Here is a 15,019-nt window from a genome sequence, read left to right on the forward strand (position 1 = left end):
ACAAGTGGGTAAACATACCTTACAATGTGGTTTTGATGCTCTAGAGGCCTCATGTAGAGCTGCTGTTACAGGCTTAGTCATACGTAGGCATGCCTGGCTCAAGGAACAAGCCTTGCCTGATCATGTCAAAGCTAAATTACTAGACGCCCCTCTTCAAAAGGATGTACTATTTGGGGCAAATGCTGAGGAAGTATTACGGAAAATGGAGGAAAAAGCTAAATCAATGCAAACTGTGAAAGAATTTCTGCAGGTTCAACCCCCACGTTTTAGTAGAAATTGGCCTTCCAAAAACTGGTCCTTTCCTGCCACAGACAGACCCCAAAGAGGCAGATGCAGGTGCCCGAGGGCAGAGGACAATCGCAAGGATCGTACAGAGGCAGACAATGGCAAGCTCCTACACAAAGAGGTGGTGAGGACAACTCACAATCTTTCAGAAAGCAAACCCAATGACTTTCCCCTTTGCAGGCCAACCAGGTCTCAAATGGCAGCCCCCTTAGGAGGAAAGCTGGCACTATTCTCAAAAAATTGGCATGTTGTCACAAAGGACAAATGGATCCTGGACATTATAAACAGAGGCTACAAATTCCATTTTCATACCCTTCCAAAAATGAGAGGCATGCCAAAACTGCCACACAATCAAAGGGCAGAGGCACAAAAGCAAATTTCAGATCTTATAAACATGAAAGCTGTTCAAGAGGTACCTACACATGAACAAGGTCAAGGTTTTTATTCCAGGCTATTTCTGGTGCCAAGGAAGGGAAAAGATTGGAGACCTATTTTGGATCTTTCCATCCTAAACACATTCCTACTGGTACCAAAATTCAAGATGCGCACTCTACAGCAACTTCTTCCCATGCTGGGCAAGGAGTCTTGGCTGGTAACATTGGACCTCAAGGAGGCATACCTGCATGTCCCAATCAGACAAAATTGCAGAAGATACCTCAGATTTCTTGCAGGTTCAACCCATTATCAATACTCTGCATTGCCCTTTGGCTTATCTACTGCGCCCAGAGTATTCACAAAATGCCTGGCATCAGTAATTGCCTACTGCAGACTTCAAGGGATGCAAATATACCCTTATTTGGATGACTGCCTGATCCAAGCGGACAGCAAGCACATTCTTCTGAAACATCTGGCTTATGTAATAATGTTATTAAACTCTCTGGGATACACAGGCAACAAAGAGAAATCAAGGCTAATACCTCTAGGAATATAACTTTCCTAGGTGCCAATTTGGACACAAACACCCAGATGGCCTACCTCACGCCAGAGAAGCAGGGGCAACTAATTCAATATTTCAGAACACTGGCAAATTGCACCAGGCTGACTGCAAGGAAAATCCTGCAGGCTCTGGGATTCATGGCATCTTGCATCCTACTAATCCCATGTGCAAAGCTGCATATGAGAAAACTACAATGGTACCTAAAAAACATATGGTCTAAACACAGCCACAGTTTGGAAACAATAATACCACTAATTCCATGTCTGCAAAAGGAATTTCTGTGGTGGGTTCAAGCATGTCAAACAAACACAGGTCTTCCATTCAGCAAGCCTCAAGCAAATCAAGTCATCACAACAGACGCCTCGGACTACGCCTGGGGGGCGCACATGACAGACCGGGGCATTCAGGACAAATGGTCCCAAAAAGAAAAGCACCTTCACATCAATCAAAAAGAAATGCTAGCAGTAGTAAATGCTATTATAGCTTTCAAGGACCTTCTAAAACCAGGTCAACTATTGATAAGAACGGACAACACCACAGTTATGTGGTACATAAACAAGCAGGGAGGAACACATTCTTATCCCCTATGCAGACTGGCCATGTCACTTTGGAACATGGCCATGGACTTACAAATGGAACTACAAGCACAGTACTTGCCAGGCAAGGAAAACACGCTGGCAGACAACCTAAGCAGGAATATGACAGATCCACACGAATGGAAGTTGCATCCAAAAGTTTTTACAGAAATAATCCAAGAATGGGGAAGGCCAGACATAGATCTCTTTGCCTCCCACAAAAATCATCAATTGACAAAATTCTGCTCGAGGATCTTCCATCCAAAGGCCTGGAGAGTGGACGCTGTCTCTTTCAGTTGGACATCAATGACAGTTTATGCCTTCCCGCCTCTTCCTCTGCTGCCCAAAGTCCTATTGAAGACCAGAGCAGACAGACCAAAGATGATCCTCATTGCTCCAGACTGGCCAAGGCAACACTGGTACCCACTCCTGAGGAGCCTGACACATTCCCCTCCATGGACCCTGCCTCTAATGCCTCTTCTTCTAACTCAGCACAGCTTCAAAACTTTTTACAGTCAGCTAAAAACACTCAATCTAGCCGCATGGAAGATTCCTTAGCATCACAGCAGGCCCTACTCTCCAAGGAGGTGCAGGATGTCATTTTGGAGGCCAGAAGATCATCAACTAGAAAAGCTTACTCCGCAAAATGGAAACGGTTTTTGTGTCTGGAATGAGAAAAAGGGCCTGAACCCTGGAAAACTGAATTTACCTCAAATACTACAATATTTGGCTGAACTGCTAAGCAGTGGACTTTCGTTCTCCTTCATCAAAATCCATGCCTCAGCCATTTCTGCAGAATACAACACTGATCCTCCTTTATTCTCTCACCCTCTTTTAAGACAGTTCCTCAGAGGGGCTAAGAATTTAAGACCTCCAAGGAAACAACCAATACCTGCTTGGGATCTTAATTTCATTCTGGAAAAACTGACTTTGCCTCCTTTTGAGCCAGCTGCCTCATCAGATTTTCAATATTTGTCCTGGAAAACAGCTTTCCTTCTGGCTATCACTTCAGCTCGTAAAGTTTCAGAACTACAGGCTCTCATGGCTGTCCAGCCTTTTATCATCTTCCATCAGGACAGAGTTTCCTTACGAACCAACCTGTCCTTTATGCCTAAAGTGGTATCCAGGGTAGCTTTAAATCAGGCCATACATTTACCTACTTTTTATCCCAATCCTCAAAGCAAAGGGGAGAGATTACTACATTCCTTGGACATCCACAGGCAACTGCGTTATTATTTGGACAGAACAAATCCTTTCAGAAAATCAGAACAGCTCTTTGTGGCCTATGCGGTAGGAGCTCAAGGAAAGCCAATTTCCAAACAGACAATCTCAAAATGGATAGCTCACTGCATACGCTTTTGCTATTCCTTTCATGGCAAAACTGTGCCTACAGTCATTAGAACTCATTCCACCAGGGCCACAGCCACCTCTGCAGCTTTCCTCAGAGGAGTTCCTACCAAAGATATTTTGGAAGCAGCCACTTGGAGTTCTGTGCATACCTTCTCCAAACACTACAACCTACCATTATACTCCAAATCTAGAGCAGGCTTTGCCACTGCAGTCTTGCAGGGCATTTTGGCTCCTCCTAGTTCCACCTAGTGCCTACCACCCCTTTCTTAGCTTTGGGATTCTACCCATCTGTTATGACTGCAGCTGTATGCACGATGAACATAGTACAGTTTTGTACCTACCATAAATGTAGATGTTCGAGTGCTAATAGAGCTGCAGTCCAGGTTTCCCTCCCTCCTTCCCCTCTAGGGGTATTCCTTTATGGTGTATTTGCTTGCAACTACTGTTTTTTGATTATGTTGCATTGCATTATTACATAATTTTATGTATTGCCTTCCTTCTGGGGGCACCTGACATCTGGGGCAAGAAAAACCGAAGAAAATGGCGTTGGCTGGTTCTTTTATACCCCTGTCGCACTAACGTCAGGGAAGAAGCGACGAAAACTGACGCTGGACCTAGACTTTGGAATTCGGCCGACCGAGGACCCGCCTGACAGAAGGAGAACCCCATCTGTTATGACTGCAGCTGTATTAGTACTCGAACATCTACATTTATGGTAGGTACAAAACTGTACTTTTTTGCTGTCTTCCTTTCGATATTTTGCTGTTCTGTTTTTTTTTTTATTTTTCTGTAGCCAAGCATAGATCCTTCAGAAAGGCATACTTGTGCACACAGAGTGGAAAATTTCCCTATGGCCACTAGTGCACTGGTATCTGATAAGCTCCTTGCCTGGCCAGGGCAAGGGATGGTGTCTGCCATTGCCCTCTTTATATACCATCTAAGGTCAGATTGTGAGGATGTTAGCTGAGGGTAGCAGAAGAATGAGAGAGTTGTGGAAGTTAGATTGGACATCCTGCTTCTAATCCCAGTGTTGCAGTTATGACAAGTTTTTGTTTATTTTTATACATTTGTTAATTGGGTAAGGCCAGTGGGTGTATGTCTCTTTTTCAGAGGCAACATGACAGCACTGCCTGGTTTAAATGAGTTCAATACAATGCATGTGGAGGAGAAAGAAGTTGAATCGTATATCCCTGTGCTACAAGTAAAAGCTTATCAGCTGAGAGCCTTTACCCTTTGATCTAATTGCCAGGGAATAACATAACTGCTTTATTTGGGTACTTAGACTCTGGTCATATTTTTCTATGTATGCTATGCCTGCCTGCCTCTCTGAGTCTCTCCACAGCTGCTTTCTTCACCTATATGTTCTTCGTGTTTCACTGTTGTAGTCATTACATTTGGGTAATCTGCTGGCAGGTTGGCCTCATTCGGCCTGATTAACAGTCTTCGGTCCTGCGTCGGTTGCTATCCCTTCTTCCATTATGTCAGGTCGTCAAGGGTATAAAACATGCAGCCGATGCCATTACATCAGTCTTTCTTGCCGTGCGGTGCCCAAAGCAGAAGCAGTTCACAAGTGCCGATCGGCCGACTTCTGAAATTTTCGTTTTCGAGTTTCAGAACCGAAGTCTTAAACTTAAAGCTAATTACCCTGTTGGGGAAACTTTTTCTTGCTCCTTACCGATGTCAGTAAAAATTAATAGTTGCATTACTTGTGGAAAGCAAATACCTCATAAAGATTATCATTTGTACTGTATTCCTTGCCTAGGCCCTGACCATGACGTACCTTGCTGTCGGTTTTGTGCTTTAATCAGCGCACTATCTGTCGGTACATTTTTGCCTCTAAATATTTCTGTTCTCGGTTTAACTATCCAGAAATGACGTCAGTTAGCCATCCGACTACCGGGATTGTGAAAAAACGTAAAGATAAAGACAGAGACAGGCCGTCGAGGTCCAAAACTGCAGATGACACTTCTCCTAAGCCAGTTGCCAGTTCGCCGGTACTCAGTGAGGCGCTTTCTCAGCCCATGATACCTGCTACTTCTGACTCGCAGGCCTCTACTGAGACCCATTCGGAGTCCGGTATGCCGCGAGATGCTTCACCTATGGAACCCGTGGATGTCTGTACTTTGGATGGGTCCGGAGCTGCTGTGCAGGCACCGGCTTCTGAGGGTGTATTCAGGTCTACAGACTTGCATATTAAACCAACTCCACCTTCTATACTTGGGACTAAATCTTGATGTATGTCTAAAAAACAGACGCCCAGGCCACATGTTCAGGCCCCTATGTCTAAAAAACAAATTATCAAAATGGCTGAAGATCTTATTACTCTAATCAGGGGTAGTCAACTCTCCCACCCCCCCCCTTCTAAGAGGCCTAGGGCTGAGCTTGACTATGAATCTTCTGATCAGGACTCTGTTTCTTCTGATTCTTCTAATGACCTGGATTTCTCCATACCTACTTATGAGGATTCCATTCCCTCTGCTCCCCCCCAAGGATTTTTCTTGTGGGGAAACTTTGCATACCTTAAGGGAGCATTTCCACTGGGAATGTCAGGAATTTTCTGAATCAAAAAAGAGGCTTAGGGATTTCCTTCTACTACCTTGGCATAGGCCTTTGGCTATACCTCCTGTACTAGACATTGTTGATGTGTTTTCGGAATCCAGTGTGGCCCCTGATTCCCTGCCTCCAGCTCCTAGTAAACCTGACAGAAACTACAGGGTTCCTGAGTCCCACAAGTTCCTTTTCAAAAATCCTGTTGCGGATCCAGAAACCATTTATCAGGGGCCCAAGGGCATTAAGGCTTCTACTGCTAAAAATCCTATCCCTTCTGATAGAGAGTCCAGGGTGCTGGATAGATGGGGTAAAAAAGTTTATACTTCTGCAACCTTGGCAATCAGGGCTTTAAACTGCCAATTTCATATGTTAAAATATCAGCAGCATATTATTGGACTGCTTAAACAGAAAATTATGTTGATATCTGACTGTGTGGAAAATAAATATTTACAGGATTTTTATTGCATTTTGCTGAACAAGTTAGAAAACATACTTTGCAATGTGGTTTTGATTCTTTTAGAGGCCTCTTGCAGGGCTGCTGTTACTGGGTCTGTGCTTAGAAGGCATGTTTGGCTTAAGAAGCAATCTCTGCCTGATCATGTTAAAGCAAAATTGTTGGATGCTCCTTTAAATCAGGACCGCCTGTTTGGCAATAAGGCTGAAGAAGTTCTAAAAAAGATGGAAGATGAAGCTAAATCTATGCAAACTGTAAAAGATTTCTTACAAATGTAACCTCCAAGATTTAGTAGGCACTGGCCTACTAAGAATTGGTCCTTTCCAGCTCCTTCCAGATCTTCTCAAGTCAAACCCAGACACACCAAAAGCACCAGGTTTCAGTCCCAGAGGACTCTCAGAACTAAGCAATGGGGGGCCTCAACTTCCAAATCTGGAAATAACAAGACACCCTCCTATGGTAAACCGTCTCAGTGACTTTCCTTTAAAATTACCAAGCACATACCTTTTAGCCACCCCTTTGGGTGGAAAGATTGCTCTTCATGCAAAAAACTGGGAACTCATAACCCAGGACAAATGGGTTTTAAATATAGTGTCCCAGGGATACAGATTTCTTTTCCATACATTGTCAACTCCAAATGGGTGGCCAGACCTGCCCCCAAATCAGTGGGCAGAGACTCAAAAACAAGTACTTTCCCTCTTAAGCATGGGGGCTATTCTACCGTTGCCAGAAGAGGAAAAGGGACACGGTTTCTATTCCAGGCTTTTCCTGGTACCCAGAAAAGACAAATCAATGGCGTTCAATTCTGGACCTGTCTACTCTAAACACCTTTCTGGACAATTCAAGATGCTGACTCTTCACCAGTTACTTCCTATGCTAGGCAAAGATGCCTAGTTAGCAACTCTAGATTTAAAAGAAGCTTGCCTGCATATCCCAATCAGGGAATCTTGCAGAGGATACCTATGCTTCAAAGCAGGCTACTTGCATTATCAGTTCTCTGCACTGCCCTTTGGCTTGTCTACTGCGCCCAGGGTATTCACGAAGTGTCTGGCTCCAGTAATTGCATTTTGCAGGCAAAGAAATATTCAAATATATCCATACCTGGACAATTGTCTAATTCAGGCAGAAAACCAGGCCATACTTCTAAATCATCTGGCATTTGTAAAAAGGGTTCTAAGTTGTCTGGGGTACACCATAAACGAAAAGAAATCACAACTGGTACCCTCTCAACAGATAACATTCCTGGGTGCAAGCTTGAATACAACTGCCCAGATGGCTTTACTCATGCCAGAAAAGCAAATTCATTTGGTAACTTACTTCAAACAAGTGGCCACAAAAACCCTGCTATTTGCAAGACAAATACTGCAAGCCTTGGAGTTCATGGCCTCCTGCATTCTTCTAATTCCATATGCAAGACTGCATATGAGGAAACTTCAGTGGTACTTAAAAAGTCTATGGAATCAACATTGTCACAGCCTGGAAATAATGATTCCTATCATACCTTGCCTACGCCTGGAGTTCCTATGGTGGGCAGAGGCCTGCCACCAAAACAAGGGACTGCCATTCACACTACCCCCTGCCACCCACACCCTAACTACAGATGCATCAGACTATGGATGGGGGGCTCCCCTGGCAGGGAAGTGCATTCAGGGCAAATGGAACCCAAGTCAAATGCACCTAAATATCAATCAAAAAGAAATGTTAGCTGTACGGAATGCTCTGACAGCCTTCAAGGACTACATTCTTCCAGGACAACGAATCAGAAATCTCATGGATCCACACGAGTGGAAAATGGAACCACGGATTTTCAACATGTTAATAAGCAAATGGGGGAGCCCAGACATAGATCTATTTGCCTCCCCCCAAAACTACCAGTTGGACACATTTTGCACAAGGACTCTCCACAAAAAAGCCTAGAAAGTAGATGCTCTGTCCTTCAGCTGGAAAAACCTATCAGTCTATGCCTTTCCCCCTCTGCCTCTGCTCTCCAAAGTTCTGCTAAAAGTCAAACAGGACAAACCAAGAATGATTTTGATTGCTCCAGACTGGCCACGTCAACACTGGTACCCACTCCTGCGCATTGTGTCACAACTATCTCCATGGCACCTGCCTCAGACATCTTCCTTGCTGTCTCAGCAGGAGAACCAAATTCTGCACTCTCAGCTCCCAACATTGAGCCTTGCAGCTTGGCTAATCACTTAAATTCACCCTTAGCATTCCTCAGCAAACCTGTGATGGATGTCATCTTGGAGGTGAGAAGACCTAGTACTAGAAAATCTTATGCTGACAAATGGAAAAGATTCTGTGCCTGGAACCAATCTTTTGGGATGAGCACAGCAGCGCCCAATTTACCTCAGATTTTGCAATACTTAACTGAGATGCTTCACAAGAGCCTTTTTTTTCCTCTATTAAAATCCACGCTTCAGCTGATGTCCTTCAAGGGTGCATCTGCAGTCCTAACATATGGGTTGTCCTGCCTCAGGCAGCCCTTCGGTCGGCCGGATTCCAAAGTTTGGGTCTGGCCTCGGCTGATGTCGCACTTCACCCGACGTCATAGCTGCTGTGTATTGGGTATAAAGGCATCAGCCGACGCCATTTTCCTCAGTCTTTCTTGCCGCGTGGAGCCCGAAGCAGAAGCTGTTCGCAAGTGCCGGTCGGTCAGATCCAGAGATTTCTACTACCGAAGACTTCTAAAAAGCTAAGTACCCCATTGGGGACTCTTTCTTGCCTCAGCCGATGTCAGAAAAAGTAAATAATTGTTTAACTTGTGGGAAACAAATACCTCATAAAGATTTCCACTCTTACTGCCTTCCTTGCTTAGGCCCAGACCACGACGTATCAGCTTGTCTAGCCTGTGCTTCCTTCAACCGGCGGACACTTAGACGTCGGTCGGAGTTTGCAGAGGAGTTTTTTGGTCCCGCTTTTGCATACAAAATGCCGTCGGAGACTCTGACTTCACAATTAGCTAAAAAGCGTAAGGAAAAGGACCGAAAAAGCAAAATCTGTCCAAACAGTCAAGGATTTCTTACAGGTCCAACCTCCGAGGTTTAGTAGAAATTGGCCTTCGAAGAATTGGTCCTTTCCAGACACCTCCAGAGCACAGAGAGGCAGAAATAGGTGCCCAAGAGGCAGAGGTCAATCCAGGGGTACCTACAGGGGACGTCAGTGGCAGCCTAACAACCAGAGAAGTACTGCCACAGATTCAGCTACAACCACTTCCACAGGACAGACACAATGACTTGGCTCTGATGCCGCCTACCAGGGAACAACTGGAAGCACCCTTGGGCGGAAAGCTAGCCTTATTTTCCGTAAACTGGCATTACATTACAGGAGACAAATGGATTTTACAGACAATAGACAAAGGCTACAGGTTTCACTTCCACACTCTACCAAAAAAGAGAGGAATGCCAAACCTACCACCAAGCCAAAAAACAAACGCTGTAGAAAAGGTACCGCCTATGGAACAAGGACAAGGATTTTACTCCAGACTTTTCCTTGTACCAAGAAAAGAAAATCAATGGAGGCCTATTCTTGACCTGTCCGCTCTGAACACATATCTCATTGTTCCAAAATTCAAAATGCTGACCCTACAGCAACTTCTTCCCATGCTGGGCAAGGAGTCTTGGCTGGTGACTCTAGATCTCAAGGAGGCATACCTGCACGTCCCTATACGACCAGATTGCAGAAGGCACCTCAGATTTCTTGCAGGATCAGAGCATTATCAATTCTCAGCATTGCCCTTTGGCTTATCTACTGCGCCCAGAGTATTCACGAAATGCCTGGCATCAGTAATTGCTCATTGCAGGCTTCAGGGAATTCAGATTTACCCATACCTGGACGACTGCCTAATACAAGCGGACAACAAGACCAAATTAACAAAAGATTTGGAAAAGGTTATACAACTGCTGTAAGTCTTGGGATACACAGTCAACATGAAAAAGTCAAGGCTGGTACCATCCCAAAGGGTAACATTCTTGGGTGCAGAACTGGACACATCAAATCAGATGGCATTTCTCACAAGAAAAACAAAAGCAACTACCACTCTATTTCATGGCATTAACAACACAGACCCAGCTTACTGCAAGGAAAGTCCTGCAAGCCCTGGGTTACATGGCATCCTGCATAATATTGATTCCGCATGCCAGGCTGCATATGAGAAAGTTGCAATGGTACCTAAGGAATGTATGGTCTCAACACAAGCACAGTCTAGAAGCCCAGATTCCAATAATTCCATGCCTGAAGCAAGAATTCCTGTGGTGGGCTCAGGCCTGTCAGTCAAACAGAGGATTGCCTTTCCACAAACCTCATCCAAGCCAGACCATCACCACGGACGCCTCAGACCTAGGCTGGGGGGCGCACGTGGTGGACAAGTGCATACAAGGCCTATGGACACAAGACCAGCTGAATCTACACATAAATCAAAAGGAGATGCTGGCAGTGAAACATGCAATCCAGACATTCAGACCATTTCTTCAACAAGGTCACTTGCTGATAAGGACGGACAACACCACAGTCATGTGGTACATCAACAAACAGGGAGGTACACACTCATATCCTCTATGCCGGATGGCAATGGACCTGTGGAACTTGGCCCTGAACCTCAACATTCAACTCCAGGCCGAATTTGTGCCAGGAAAAGAAAATTCAGTAGCAGACACCTTAAGCAGAACTACCACGGATGCTGCATCCAGATATCTTCAAAACCATTACAAAGAAATGGGGACTACCAGAAATAGACCTGTTCGCATCCCCACACAACCACCAATTGAAGAAATTCTGCACAAGAACATACCACCCACTTGCTTGGAAGGTGGACTCCCTATCCTTCAGTTGGGAAAACCTGACAGCATATGCATTCCCACCTCTTCCTTTGATGTACAAAGTCCTACTGAAGATCAAAAAAGGTCACCCAAGGATAATCCTGATAGCTCCAGATTGGCCGAGGCAGCATTGGTACCCGCTACTGAGGAGCATGTCTCGGACACACGCATGGCCTCTACCTCTATGTCCATTACTTCTAACACAGAACAACTACAAGACCCTACATTCAAACTTGAAAACACTACAGCTAGCTGCTTGGAATATTACATAAAACAAAATAACCCAGATTTATCTCAGAGGGTTAAAGACATTATCCTGGAGGCCCGCAGACCCTCCACAAGGAAGACTTATTCAGCCAAATGGAAAAGATACCTCATTTGGAGTGCAGCAAAAGGAGAAAATGTATCATTAGCAAACATAGCTAACATCCTGGAATACTTAGCAGAACTTTTCCACAATGGCCTGTCTTACTCCTCCATTAAGATTCATGCATCAGCAATTTCAGCAGAATACAACATGGATCCTCCAGTCTTCTCTCATCCTCTACTCAGGCAGTTTCTGAGAGGAATTAAAAATGTAAAGCCTCCAAGGAAGCCACCTTTGCCTACATGGGACCTTAACTTTGTGCTGGAAAAGTTAACACTTCCCCCTTTCGAACCAGCAGCAACAGCAGAATTACAGTTCTTATCTTGGAAAACTGCTTTCCTGCTTGCAATCACTTCAGCAAGAAGGGTTTCTGAGTTACAGGCATTAATGGCAGTACAGCCCTTCCTTATCTTCCATCAGGATAGAGTGTCTTTGAGAACTAACCCTACTTTTATGCCAAAAGTGGTCTCCGGAGTATCATTGAACCAAGCAATTCACTTACCGACATTCTTCCCCAACCCACAGAACAGGGGGGAAAGACTACTACATACTTTGGATGTGCACAGGCAATTACACTACTATCTGGACAGAACTAAGACCAACAGAAAAACTGACCAGCTTCTGGTAGCATATGCAACAGGAATGCAAGGAAAAGCAATTTCAAAACAGACAATCTCAAAATGGATAGGAAATTGCATTAGATTTTGCTACTCTTTTCATGGAAAGACAACTCCAGAAAATATCAGGCCTCACTCCACAAGGGCTTCAGCCACCACTACAGCTTTCCTACGAGGAGTGGCTACCAAAGACCTTTTAGAAGCTGCTACTTGGAGCTCCGTGCATACATTTGCCAAGCATTATAATCTTCCTTTATACTCCAGATCCCGAGCAGGTTTTGCAACTGCTGTTTTGCAAGGGATCTTAACTACACCATCTTTATCTTAGTGCCTCCTCCCCCAGTTTGGCTATGGTATTCTACCCATATGTTAGGACTGCAGATGCATCCTTGAAGGACATAGTACAGTTTTGTACCTACCATAAATGTAGATGTCCGAGAGGTATGCATCTGCAGTCAGGATTACCCCTCCTTCCCGTCTGTGGTACTCCTAGGGTATTTACCCATCTTGTAGCTAGCTGGGGGAATCTATTATGGTGTATTTGTTTGTATATATGTATATACATTTTTATATTGTTTGCTCTCTACTGTTTGGAATCATTTGCATTTATCCAAATTTAGCCTTCCTAGAGGGCACCTGGCATCTGGGGCAAGAAACACTGAGGAAAATGGCGTCGGCTGATGCCTTTATACCCAATACACAGCAGCTATGATGTCGGGTGAAGTGCGACATCAGCCGAGGCCAGACCCAGACTTTGGAATCCGGCCAACAGAAGGGCTGCCTGAGGCAGGACAACCCATATGTTAGGACTGCAGATGCATACCTCTCGGACATCTACATTTATGGTAGGTACAAAACTGTACTTTTCAGCTCACTATAACACAGAACCACCCCTCTTTTCTCATCCCCTGCTCAAGCAGCATCTCAGAGGGGCAAAGAACTTGACCACCCAGGAGAGCTCGTACCCCTGCCTGGGACCTTAACTTTGTTTTGGAGAAGCTCACTCTACCTCCTTTTGAGCCAGCTGCTACTGCAGACTTAAAATTTCTTTCTTGGAAAACGGACTTCCTTTTAGCAATCACTTCAGCTAGAAGGATGTCTGAATTACAGGCCCTTATGGCAGTGGATCCTTTCATCATCTTTCATGCTGACAGGGTGTCTTTGAGGATTAATCCATCCTTCATGCCCAAGTTGGTTTCCAGTGTGGCTCTTAATCAGTCCATTCATTTGCCAACCTTCTATCCCAATCCACAGAACAAAGGGGAACAGATTTTGCATTCCTTGGACGTGCACAGATAACTTTGATTCTACTTGGACAGAACTAAATTTTGAAGAAAATCTGAACAATTGCTAGTAGCATTTGCCGCTGGGGCAGAGGGGAAGGCTATTTCAAAACAAACCATTTTTAAATGGATAAGTCATTGCATTTATTTCTGCTATAAGCACTATGGAAAACCTATCCCCCAGGGGATCAGATCTCATTCCACCAGGGCTGCATCTACTTCAGCAGCCTTTCTCAGAGGTGTTCCTACCAGGGACATTCTAGAAGCTGCTACCTGGAGTTCTGTACATACTTTCACCAAGCATCATCATTTACCAATTTTCTCTAAATCCAGAGCTGGCTTTGCCACTGCTGTCTTGCAGGGCCTTATAGCTAGTCCTAATGCTGTATAAATTCCTCCTCCCAACCATAGCTTTGGGAATCTACCCAGATGTAATGACTGCAACAGTGAAACACGAAGAACATAGTACAGTTGTGTACACTTACCATAAATGCAGATGTTCGAGTGTATTCACTGTTGCAGTCCTGGTTACCCTCCCTCCAGCCCCTGTTTTTCTCTGACTATACCTCTACTTCCTTTTACTATGCTTAAAAAGCCTTTTTGGTGTATTTGCTTTTGGTTGGAGGTATATTTTTGTGTTTTTAATTTTATTTGCTCCCCATTTGGGGGCACCTGACATCTGGGGCAAGAAAAACTGATGTAATGGCATCAGCTGCATGTTTTATATCCCTGACGTCCTGGAAGAAGGGACAGCAACTGATGCAGGACCCAAGACTTTGTTAATCAGGCCGACTGAGGGCAATCTGCCAGCAGATTACCCAAATGTAATGACTGCAACAGTGAATACACTCGAACATCTACATTTATGGTAAGTGTAAACAACTGTAGTTTCTGCTGAAATGCTGAGGCCACTGGTCAAAGTGCAAATGTCAAGGAATTAACACCTTAAATCCACGGAGAAGAAAGAGTCCAGAGTTCAAAATTTATTGTAAGAAAATGATCATTAATTATTGCATATTATATAAAATGTGTATTTATTTTTAGTGGAGGCTTTTCATGTTCTTCAGGACACTAGGAGTTTAGGTAAAAAAAAAAGTTGTTCAGGGTTGTACAGTAGGCAAATGGAAGCTGAGATTCAAGCAGTCTTCAGTTTTGCATCTAGTTACATGATGAATTATCGCCATATGCCTGATTATACGAGTAGTATAGGAAAGGATAACTCGCCTTTTAGCTGCATTAGGGATTGGAAACATTTGCCTTAATCGAGTATTTTCAGTTTGGAACAATTGGACTTCTTTTACTCTCTTGATTGGGTTTGTCTGGGAGCATTTGCACTGTCCTTGGAAAGGTAGAGAACAAGGCTTGAAAGATTAGGACCCAAAAGGAGCAAAGGACATGACTTGCAGTTATTACTAGAAGTGAAAGGTTTGATTGTAGGGTAAGCAGTTCTGAAGATGTTAATAACCAAGTTGTAAAATATGTGATGCATGCTGTGTTCCTGGTGGTTGTCATAGTAGTACTCTCTCTGTTTAGATTGTGCCACTTTAAAAGCTTTGTTGTATTTTGCAGCACCCTAATATAGTAAGATTGCTTAGTGTTTTAGGTTCTTGTCTTGTTTGGTTAAGTGGTTACATTCTATGTTTCTACAGCAGTAGCATTTCTTCCTTGAACTAATTATTATTTTATTTTTCTTTCTTAGTCCCTTGAAAGCACAAGACGAATGCTACAAATGACCGAAGAGGTGAGTGAGCGCTTATATTCCTTTAGAAAATGTGAGAAAG

At 44.1% G+C, this 15,019-nt stretch overlaps 1 protein-coding gene across 2 annotated transcripts in view; it reads left to right on the plus strand.

Annotated features, from left to right (window-relative positions):
- The window catches only part of SNAP23 (synaptosome associated protein 23), an 815,608-nt gene that overhangs the window by 340,867 nt on the left and 459,722 nt on the right, over positions 1–15,019 (plus strand). For both annotated transcript variants that reach the window (XM_044074077.1, XM_044074078.1), the window contains exon 3: positions 14,938–14,979. In XM_044074077.1, the coding sequence (XP_043930012.1) occupies positions 14,938–14,979 (42 nt within the window). The remainder of the gene's footprint in view (positions 1–14,937; positions 14,980–15,019) is intronic.

Source organism: Protopterus annectens, chromosome 6.part0, assembly GCF_019279795.1.
Source record: "Protopterus annectens isolate FY-2018-M chromosome 6.part0, PAN1.0, whole genome shotgun sequence".
Lineage (NCBI taxonomy): Eukaryota > Metazoa > Chordata > Ceratodontiformes > Protopteridae > Protopterus > Protopterus annectens.